The 12,186-nt window shown below is 36.4% G+C and overlaps 1 protein-coding gene across 5 annotated transcripts in view; it reads right to left on the reverse strand.

Moving 5' to 3' along the window:
* Nucleotides 1-4,228, reverse strand: part of tenm3 (teneurin transmembrane protein 3) — a 269,085-nt gene extending 264,857 nt beyond the window's left edge. For all 5 annotated transcript variants that reach the window (XM_086083026.1, XM_086083025.1, XM_086083024.1 and 2 more), the window contains exon 1: nt 3,603-4,228. In XM_086083026.1, the coding sequence (XP_085939152.1) occupies nt 3,603-3,655 (53 nt within the window). In that variant the 5' untranslated portion in view covers nt 3,656-4,228. The remainder of the gene's footprint in view (nt 1-3,602) is intronic.
* Nucleotides 4,229-12,186: the final 7,958 nt, after the last annotated feature.

A 12,186-nucleotide genomic window follows, 5' to 3' on the forward strand; every position in this document is an offset into this window, starting at 1 on the left:
GGTTAGGGGATGGGCTACGAAATGCATTATGTCAATGAGATGCCCCACAAAGATAGTAAAACAAACCTGTGTATGAGTGTGCTCGCGTGTGTGTGTGTTTGTGTGTGCGTGCGCATATGTGTGTGTATGTATATGTATATGTATATATATATATATATATATATATATATATTATATTTTAAAACAACCAAACATACTGGACAAACAATTTTTTACGATTTTTTTAAGATCAGAGATGCAAGTAAACTTTTCTAGAGAAATGTTTTTGCGCTTGACAGCTACGGCTGTTTGAAAGCGCTATATAAATAAAGATGACCTGACTTGATTCTGAATGTGCCCTTGTTGTTTTACGTTTAGCACATCAGGTTTTCATAAGTCGAAAGTCAAACAATAACAACATTATAATAATAATAAAATAATATTTATAAATTAAGGGTTCGGTTCAGCAAAAGGTGAAATATTTTCTGAAACATTTTAGCTATAAATTACAAGACATGGTAAAAAATATTGCTCAAGCTTTTATGACAAACCTAAAAAACAAAACTGGAAATATCTCAAAAGCTTATATAGCAGAATGATTAGGGACACATAAAGCCATCTCTGATACACATAAAGCCATCTCTGATGAAAATTTGCTATTGTCCATTTTGTAAAGCCAAAACGGTGCCCTGCAATTTGTTGGTGCCCAGTCCAGGCTGCACCTCGCCCGTACTCATGTACAAGCAGACATCATAGTCAAATCATAAAAAGTGTAGAAAGTGAATGGATTATTAAAATAAATAGCCTTGTCAAAGAACAGAGATCTGACACTTTCATGACCGTGCGCTGTTGAGTTCAATGCCACATTTGAGGACTTTTAAGTTGGAGATATGTTTGCTTTGGGTTGTGGAGGATGCGAGGGGCAACACCATTAAGGCAGTGTTTGCGACTATGAAATTATGATATTTTTTTACGGTTCTGACCACTGCTGCTTTAATTTCTACGACATTTTTCCTGTTTTTAAATGTTGAGCCTGGAGGGAAAGAAAATGCCCACTCCCACCACATATGCTATACCACTGCATTCAGCCTCCTCTTGTGAAGGTTGATATGAGATTGTGTAAAACTGCATTGGTAACAAGATGACGCCACTCCTCTCCATCGTGCCTTTCTAGCCAATCATCATTTACAGAGAGATTTTTTGCCTTTGCTTCAACTACTGCTGCTAGATTTTTAGCATACTGTTCTGCTCCACCATCTCGCATCTCCGCAGATTATACCCACTTGCTCAAATCTGATGCCGCGCCGATGATGATGATGACAAAATACCAAAAAGTAGTGCCTTTAGCAACTGCTTGGAACACTACTTTATTTTATTTCATTTGTTGTCTTTTGGCCCTCTTTTGTTGCAACATTTGTTAAAAAGTTAATAAACTACAGTGAGAAAAATTTCAATCGATCAAGATCAGCTGAGTTAAATATACATTTGTTGACAATGAATATATGTACAAGTTAGTGATATATGTATAATATAGTGATAGTTGACAACTATTCACAACTAAATAGCTTAGTGAGTACGAGAGAGAGATGAATTTACGGATTCCTATCTTAGGAATGTTTGAATATTCATTGATTGTTTCCTTGCATAAATTTACTTTCAGCAAAGAAAACATAACTTTTCACTTTGTATATTGTTAATTTGTTTATGTTTTTTAATGCTATTATTATCATTATTATCATTAGCAAATGTCAACTATGCAACATTGAGTCACAAGCCAAAGTAACCGAGAAAGCATAGCTAATGAATGTACAAGCAAAACTAATCAGCAATTTAACACTGTCTTGAAATAGACCTTGCCTTTTCATTTTATAGTGGCCACAATTGGTAAAACATACAACGTTGAGCACAGCACAAAAAGTAAAGAGGGACTGCCATAAACTGTAGATCACCATGACAACAGCAATAATGCATGTTTCTATTTTTACAAGTTAGTTCTCTTTACTTGCAGTGTCGTCACCACCATCATCTTCAACCTATGTTGAGTAAGGATTTTCATCACTGCAAATTGTTTGTTGTCTTGAAATTTGGGGCCTCAAAATATTTTGTTAGTGGGATTGAACAACAACCACAAACCTTCCCCTATTTAAAAAAAAAATATATAATTTCAATCATCGTCTATCAACTTTCACCACCAATCTCACAAACTAAAAAAAAGGGGTGTGGGGGGGGGGACTCACTATCGCCCTTACAATCAACACAAAAAGAAATTCTACCGAACTACTGTAACTTCGGTATGCAACATAAATATTACTTTGAATATAATGGTTGATGCATTTAACTCATTATTTTACTTGTGACCTTATACTTATACAGCACTTCCACTTCATCATATGTATAAAAGTGCCTTTGCTGTTTCACATTTTAAGCACATCTCAGTGGAAAGGAAATTAAATGCTCTCAGTTGCAAAGTCATTGCCTCTTTGCTGGACACTATATGTATCATTTTTATTATGACTAAACTGCAAATACAGTACAATAAATACAACTAATGTTGTTGGTGTACCACCATGTTTTAAAATTACATCTCTAAAAATATGATGCAGTATTGCCGTGTGTGTGTGTGCGTGTGTGTGGGTGTGTGTGTGTGTGTGCGTGTCCTTCGATAAAATGTTAGATTTTCAAATGATGCATCTATAGGCCTATATAAATTGAAGATATGAAATTCTGTGCTGTGCTTATAGGAAGGAAGCTGATAGGCAGAAAGTACACGCAAATTTAATAGAAAATATTCTTTCAGGAGCAAGAGAATATATCACGGACACATTCTGTTTTTAAACATACGTGGAAGACGGGCTGCGTTTCAAGCTTTCCCCCAAAGTGTCGGGTCAAAAACTTTGCGAGTTCACTATAATAGCAACAAAGATCGCAAGCCAGGGTTCAAGAAGCACAGTGCACAAATGTGCATATTGCACGATGACAAGAAATTATGTTAAAGGACAGCAGACCACGTGTATTAAGTTTCTGGGGTGGAGGTGGAGGGAGCCTCTGAAATAAACCTAAACATTTTAAAATAAATGCAATAGAGTAAAACACAACGACAGCAATTTGCTTCCGTGTACTGTAACTAGAAAATTCCTTTCGACATCACTTTTCCTTTCAGCGCGCTCACACGCACGCACCCGCACATGTCCATAGGCTACACATGCACAGACAACTGCCAGCACGACAGCTCTCACCATAATCTTACTTAAAATACAGGTGTGTCCAGCAATCCTGTTTAATTTGTTCATTTATCAGTACTGTACTTGGACTGTCTGTGTTAATTTGTTTTACATCGAAAAGGTTGTGTAGGTGAGATATGTATGTTTTATTAACGATGCATAGCATTTTGACTGAAGGAACATATTTGACCATATAGGTTAAAAATAATATTAATAAAAGATCCTGCCGATGATATGCATAGAAGACTTGGAGAAACGAAACAGTCTAATTTTAATATATTTTAGCATATATAATGTGAATTAGGCTACCCGTGTTAGTGTTTGGCAGACACTAAGTGAATTATTGCAGCCACAATTTGAATTAATAAACAAAATATATATATATATAATTTTACGACTTACCTGTCAGTCCCAACGCAGTCTTGTCCTCGTGTATGTGGCCGGTTCTTCAACATAAAACGAAAAAGGAAAATAAAAAAGCAACTTCTTCCATTCAGTTTGGCACAGTCAATCTCTGTCTCGCTATTTAATTACCAAAACGACACATAGAGAAGAAAGCGAAACCCCAGTGTGAACGTGCGCTCCCATTTTCAGTACTTTAGTATCCAAATAATTCTTCCCCGCTGTGGGACAGAAGAAATGTGTAGTTATAATATCGTTAAATGCTGTTGCTTTCTAGAAATCAAAGCTCCGCCCATGCGAGCATGAGGATGGATTATTCATGTCCAAAGCAATGCGATGTGCGCGGCTGTCATAACCTCAAATCAACAATAAAGAGTGTCGGTGATGGAGTCCGCTGTCCCAACGGCTGTCAAACACAACGCAAAGTAATAAAGAGTCAAGCTTAATGTTGTTGTTTTTTTTCTTTCGAAGTACAGTTCAAGTCACCAAAGGTGAACCAGGCGTTAGTCGCTCTTTCTCCTTTTAGACGAGGAGCGCATTAATAAAGTGGGAGCGAGAGAAAGAAAGGGGACGGCATCGCTCTGCAAATGCTGCCCTCTGCAAGTGGGAGACGGCACAATCGCATCTCCTCCCTGTAAAAGATGATGATATGCCAAGCGAGGCAGAAACGGACTGCTGGGGATCCCCTGCTGCGTCCAATCCTGACGTCTCAAGTCACTGTGGCATGCGCGTGTGCGCCGGCAACTACAATAATGTACGTTCCTGATTGTCTCTAGCAATGATGGTTCCAATAGATAGTAGTGGGGGGTGGGGTTAGCCGTGATATTGAACTTACATGCCCTTAGCTGTGACATGGGAAGGCAGAGGTGCGACAGCAGCGCCAAGATATGTAAGACACTCACTTAATGAGGTGTTTTCAGCCTCACGTTTGACAACCTACATACAAGGCTGTGACGAAAGTGTAAAACTGACCGCTACATCGTAATGTGCATATTCAGTGGCTCATATGGGGATTTAAGGCGCTGTGTAAAAAAATAAATACAAAATAAAATAAAAAAAATCACTTGGTGTCCTATCAATGCACAAAATAGTGTTATCTACAGTATTTCCCTTGCATTGTGTAATTTAAAACAGGAATCTGCTGCGTTTAAGTACTTTATTGGTTTGCAAAGTCCTCTTTCTATACTGTAGTTCACTTTGAGAATGTCTGAGAAAATAAAGGACTTATTTTGTTTCTTTTATTTCAGGAATTTAAAATACTATTTTCTTGGGCCAATGTCAGTGTGTTTACCGTAGGACATTATACCACAAAGTACACCTGTGTAGTCTTCAACTATAGAGCTGTATCAAATTATATACTCCATAGCTTAGTTTTTGGTGGATAGGGTCAGAACACTTTTATTATAGATTTTGTAAGACTGCACAAAAGAAAATCCCATTCAGTTCTGCATCCTGTACAGTATAACTGTACAAGTTACCAGGTGTCACTATTTGTAAATAATTGTGGATTTATCAAACAAAATAAGATGTGTGATAAATGTGTTGAACTGAATCACATGATCATTTATATCATTCATTCAAACCATGAAACGTCCTTTTGAATAATTATTTGCACTCAATCAAACGTACAATTCCCAAAGATGGTAATTAATGTGTGTACTACCTGTATGAGAAAGCGAGGTTGAAAATGCACAGATTAAAATTAATTTGAATTAAAATGTGCCTCTTGAGAGTTTACTTGGGAATAGCGGCAAACCCAACATACAGCCCTCAGTATTGTAATAGCTTTTTTCACACCTTGCAATTATTGCCATCTTTTTAACCACAAATATATTTTTTTATAATAATAACATATCTTAGTTGGTTGTTGATGGGTGCACTGGAGAACCTTGTGGAGTAAAAATATTAACAAGGACTGGAATGTCAACCAAAATAAATTAAAAAAATGTCAGTGTGTTTAGAGGAATGAATTACAATTATATCGAAGAGCTGTGACTGCAATTAACACAAATATAGAGGGTACTAATATTGTTGATTGGTTGTGTATATTAAAAACATACAAATAAAAGCCAAATATCACAGTTATTGTACTTGCACTGTTTCATGACAATATGTTAGATTTTCCCACTGCAGTTCGTGGGAATCTCTGAATCTCTCTTACTGTTTAATAAAGATAATACATACAAACATATGAAAAACATACAATCTTAATGTTTCTTGAAATAACATTTTGAAATTAAAATTACAGCACATGTATAAAATGCAAACAAATACACTATTTTTTTAATTTCTTGAGTTGCCTGATTCTACAGTTGTACTTTCTGCATTAATGCCTGTCTTAAATGCAAATGAGCTCATAAAGCAATTGGGTGGGGGGAAAGTGGGGGAATCTTAATATTCCCAATTGTCATCTCTTGGTAAACCAATGCACGAAAACAGAGTGGGTTGTGTCAATGTGGGCGAAAGAAAATACAAGTCAATCTGAGCTGACGCTCCAGACCATAAACTAAGAGCAAAAAGAAATAAAGAAAAAAGACTTCTAAGGCTAGTAAGCACCTCACAGCACAAAGGAAAAAGAAAGCAACCCAGGTGAACCACTTTCTAGCAAAATGCTGGCACCTCACTGGTGCAGGACCACTCAGGACCTCTTAGCTTGTTCACCAGAGTGTATTTTTCCGTTTCAAATACTGAACACCCTGTGTAGCTAAAATGTAGTCTGAAAGGCTCGTTTCCAATAGATACACATGCACCGGCTTCATTGAGGTGTTTGTGAAAGCTATTGCACTCCACTTTTATTTAAAGCATTATCATTGCAGTTTCAGGATATGTCAAATTACTTTATGCTTGAACCGAAGAATTAAGAATGGAAAGAAAAATCTGTTTTGAATTTAAGGGAATGATACTTTAAACAAATTGTGTATTTTCTCTTCGTGATTCTGCAATCTTAAACGAAGCATTTGATGCAATCCATCCAATCACTTTCTCATGATGAATTATTATTATTTTTTTTAAATATTGAACTCATGACAGAGACATTTACTTTCAAATATATTTTTGCTTTTAATTTGAATGAAATAATAGAAAAAAAATAAGTGTAATTGTTCCGATTTTTATTATTTTTATTCCGCTCACTTTTTTGTCTGGTTTTAACTCATACATACAACATCCGATTTACACCGTTCAATTTTCAACATGCTCCAAAAATCCACACCTTTTAGGCCATCATTTTTCTCATTCCACATACTTAACAGTTTCCCACAATTTAAAGTTTAATATAAAAATTCTCCAACTTTCCACTCCCACTCCTTTACATACAATTTATCATCAAACGGAGGTGATTGATACGACTGCGGTGGCGCAGTTGGTAAAGTGCATTGACTCTTAAACAAGGGGAGAGGGTTTGAACCCCCTTCTGACTGTACATTGCAAATTAATCCATGGACATCATACTGATATGCATATATACCTACTGACTATCATATGGGGAAATGCATTATGATTTTACTTAAATGATTAATCACATAATATCCCCATTCAGCTTCAACAATTGCTTAAAGTATTATACCACATTACTCAATATAAATACACAGAACTTCTTGACTTTTAACCAGTTGTTTGTTGTTGTCGTTTTTTGTTTTGTATTTTTGTCGTGTGATGAGCAGTTGTGTGTTTCCATGAACCACACCGTTCGGAATTATGGCCAAGAAGTTCAACCTTTCTTTCATTGAATCATGACACTATTTTCCACATCCCTTTGGGAGATTTACAGTGTGATTTTGAAAATATAGCTGGACTTTATTGTTTTTCTGTGTAAAATATGGCTTCTGTCTTGCTGCACTACCCCATAGCCTCGACATATAAAGAAAACAATTTTCTTTGAAAATTCTTGCCACATGCCACTGCCACTACTTGCCAGAAATTGCTGCAGCTTCATCAATGTTGCTGTTGTCCTCTTGGCAGCTTCCGTGACCAGTTTTCTTCTCATCTTTTCTTCAGTTTTTGAGAGACGTCCATTTCTTGGTAATATGCCACTATCCAGTCATATTTTAGTCGATGACTCTCTTTACTGTGTTCTATGGTATATTTAATGCCTTAGAAAATATTTTCTACCCTTCAACTGAATGATACCGTTGAACAATGCGATCCCTCAGACTACAGCTTGTGTTGCAACATGTGAGTACAAAAATGTCAGGAAAAACATACTAGAACATCTGATCTTTAATTTGGATTCATCAGAACATTTAAATGTTGGCAGGTGTGTTCTGACTCCTAATTAACTTGAGTTTGAATAGATTGGGTAATTATGAAAACATCCATATCATTAGGTATAAGAGTGCGTGCACACTTTGGCAACCACGTTATCTCAATTGCATATTTTTATTTCCACTGAAACATATTTCCCTTTTCAATATGCAGACATTGTGGGTTTGAATCCAGGCTCCAACCTTCCTGTGATGTGTTTGCATGTTCTTCCCGTGCCTGTGTGGGTTTCTCTGGGTACTCTGGTTTCCTCTCACATTCCAAAAGTATTTCATCAACAATATTTATTCACATCAGGCATGCAAATCAATAAACAAACATGTTTAACAAATTATTTCAAAATGTGTGCATAGTGCAAAGTATTTTTGAAACAAAAAACAGAATTAACTTCAGGTTGTCAGAACATGCATGAAACAAAACTGTTGCCTAGTCTAGTCTTTCTTATAGAAACATTAAACCAGCATATCAAAAAATAACTATCAAACATTTGTCAACCACTTCAAATAGTAACATGGCCTAATATACTGTATATGTGGACTGGAACCCACACCCAGCTGTACCGTGCATTGTGCCCACTGTGAGGTTCCAGATCATGCATGTCCCTACTGAGGATAATAGGTATATAGACACTGGTGTCCCCATTCAATCCAAATGTATTTATTAATTGCTTTCACAATGACGTTCTGAGCAGTGAAGAGTTTGTTTTGAAATACTAACAAGATCCATACTCGGGCTGCAATAGCTCATCTTTAAGGACTTGGGCTTTGTAATTGTAGGGTCACTATTTGTGTCCCGTTTCGAATAAATTAAAATGGCAACTCATTGTTGGAGGTATACTTTAGTATCGACGTGAGTCCACCAATCCAGCTCAAGAGATGCAGCAGTACTACTTGTGTGCCTCTGTCACTCTGACATCTCTCCTTACATGCCTGCATGTGTGTGATTTGGTTCCCTGGGTGGTGTGCAAAATAAAGTGTGAGTTGAATTTCCCCTTTAAGACACAAATAATGAAGAAGTGTTCAAAAGTGCATGCATAATATTATGTATTGTGCTACATGGGTTTTACCTACAGTACTTACCTACAGCTACTGTATGTAGCACTTTTATACAGAAGCGTATTGCATTCACTTGAAAAAAAACCTCATGTTTTTCTGTAAAATGTTTGGGGAGACTTTGTTTTTTTGTGTATTTATTATTTTTATTCATTATTATTATTATCGTATTTTTTTGTGTCCTAAAAAATATTCTGAAAAACGGGGGTGTGGGGGGTATATAAAAAAAAACAGGAGGAAAAATTACTCAGAAAAACAGAAACAAATTACTCTGAAAAGCTGAAGCTGATGCAGTTTTTTTAATTTAATTTATTTATTTTTACCTCTGAACTCGCTAATGGTGGACACTTTCCCACATACCGCCGACGTACCTTCAACTATACCACTTACTGGCTCAGTTAAGGTAAGTATAAAAACATGTCAATTCGATTGGCATGATTTTGGTAAGCTAACAGTCAAGTTTCTACGGAAGCGTATTGCATGCGGGGAAAGTACAACAAGTCACATGGAGTTCAGAGGTAAAAAAAATTATTACTCAGAAAAACAGAAGCTGGTGCTCTGTTTTTTGGAATATTTTTTTTCTGTTTGTTTTTTAAAGAATTATTTCCTCCTGTTTTTCTGAATAATTTTTTCTCCGTTTTTCATATATTTTTTATGACAGAAAAAAATATGCAGTAAAACAGAAGATAAATATTAAGAAAAACAGAACATAAAAAAACTCCAAAAAAACAAAGCTCTCCAAAAAATTGGTCAGAAAAACATTGATGTCATATGGAAGGAAACTTAACGGCCTATTCACATACTGATAACACAGCATCAACTGGGTTTTCAGTGACCTGCTCATCAATACTTTGACAAAGTCAAAACGACTGGAAAACAAACATAAACATTGTGAGTCAACCACTCTAACCCATGAACTAAACTAGTTTGTTTAAATGTAGCTCTCATGCAAACTGTATTTGTGAAGACTTATATCAATGTGAAAATATATTACCCTTTTCATTATAAAGACTCTTAAAAAATACCCATGCACTTATATACTGTATAAACTCGAGTGAATGCAATCCATACACTAACTCTGACACACCAATTGACAGTCCCCAATCGAATACAGTGACAATGCTGACACATCACATCTGGGGACATTTCCAAAGTAAAATCATGCAGAGTTATTCCTCTTCTGGGTCAAAGTGGGAAAACCCTAAGGGAAAGCAGAACTACAGTACAAGAGAAACTTAAAAAAATTAAAAATAATAATAATAATAATAATGAGTACCGGTAACTGAGTTGAATTAAAATAATTAATTACATTTTTGAAAACTAGAAGGGGAAAAAAAGCATGGGGAGAGAAAGAGTGGAAGGCTGTAATACAAGACTTAAGGAACAGTCTGTATACATGAATACCCCGGAGCCCTCTGAAACACATATGCACGCAGAGGCATGGCCTGTGGTGTGCTGTGTTCCATCGAGCGTAAGGACAGGTGTGTATTCAAGCAAAACCTTTCTCTGTGTCACTGTCAGTGAGTGTGTGTGTACATGTGTGCATGAGTGAGTGTGTGTGTTTGGCAACGGGTTTTTCCATTTTGTCCATTCACTGGCAATGTGCACTCAACACTATGCATTAATCTTTTTCTGCCATAAACAAAAGCTATTATAATTATGAAGGTAATCTCAGTTACATCACAACTCTTTGACACACACTCAAAAATTTAGAACAAAATTTGTTTCGTGACGCTTGTTGATTTTTTTTATCAGCTAAAAACGTGTGTGCTGTCCCCACTATGTTTGGACAGTCAGCTAAACTCATCTCCTTAATTAATCAAATCTCTGAAAACTTCATTATTGGTTCACAGGTTTAATGACACAATAAAAGGTGATACTAACATAATAGTACAAAGTGTAACTTTCACTTCTTACCATGTACAGATATTAAATTAAAAACTAAACATTCATGTTGCTTTAAATTAGAGCTGTCAAACGATTACATTTTTAAATCAGATTAATCACATTTTAGAATTGTGATTAATCACAATTAATCGCTTAATAATAAATCAGTTTTTTATCAACATTTTTTCCCCACCAAATTTGAAGAGCACCGGTTATGTGTTAATTCTTTTGACATTTAATGTTATAAGGACATCTTCAAAAAATTTGATCCAATGCACACGCTCATCCTCTTTTTCTAATCAGTTAATTACTAGCATAAATTAAAATGGAAAAAGAAATGACCCCGATATTTTGACATGAACAAATATTCTAAATGTGATACGCAAACATTTATTAAATGGTTTATTTTAATGCATGAAATTATGTTTATTGCTTAAACACAACCTGTGCTACTTTAAATGTAGCCATCCGATGTCACGCTAATGGCTAATCTATGGTCAACATTAAAAGTGTGATTAATATGCGTTAATTCATGATTAATGCGATATTTTTTGGTGATTAATTCATCAATTAATGCTTTAACTTTGACAGCACTACTTTAAATACAAGTAAAACGCTTACACTATTTATGTGCAGAGCTCTAAATTAACACCCGCCAAATGCAGGTTAAAATTCATTTTGGCGGGTGGTCATAAATATTTACTAGCCAATTTGGCTGGTAATGCAATGCCGCTTTTTCCACTGGACCGGTTCCACACCGAGTCGGCTTTGGTCGGCCCCGGATGTTGCCGTTTCCATGTAACTTTTTCGGGGACGAGTAGTTACAATGGAACCGCCTTTTACAAGTAGAGCCATCTTAGAGTGGGTTCTGCAGCGCTGGTCGTCTGGGGCAGAGCGGGCAGTGTCGTCACTGTCATCTGATTGGCCGACATTGACGCAGCAAGACCAGCTCAATGCCAATTCAAACTCCAAAACCAAGTCTTGACCCTCAAAAAGAGGTCTGAACTTGTGGGGACCACAAAAATGTACCCACAATTTTAAATCGTTCCCCACAATGGTAATTAAACCCGGAAAAACACGCGTGTATGGGCCCCACAATGTAGCAAAGACAAAAGCACACACGCGCACACACACTCACACACAGGGATGAAGTCCCGGTCATATTTGGGGGGGGTGGTTGCAACCGAGTCAGAGTCACCTCATTTTGAGGATCTGCTGATACCAAGTCCCGATCCGATACCTCGGCAATGTATTAAGTAGGGGTTGGACAAAAAAACGATTCGACCGGATATCGTTTGTCAAGGAGACTCAACATTGCTTGTAAAGCTGTGGACCGGATATCGTGTGGCTATGAATTGGTTGCATGTGTGAGGCTTTATGGTTTT

This window comes from Leptonotus elevatus, chromosome 8 (assembly GCF_054856555.1).
Source record: "Leptonotus elevatus isolate MCC_2025b chromosome 8, RoL_Lele_1.0, whole genome shotgun sequence".
Taxonomy (NCBI): Eukaryota; Metazoa; Chordata; class Actinopteri; order Syngnathiformes; family Syngnathidae; genus Leptonotus; species Leptonotus elevatus.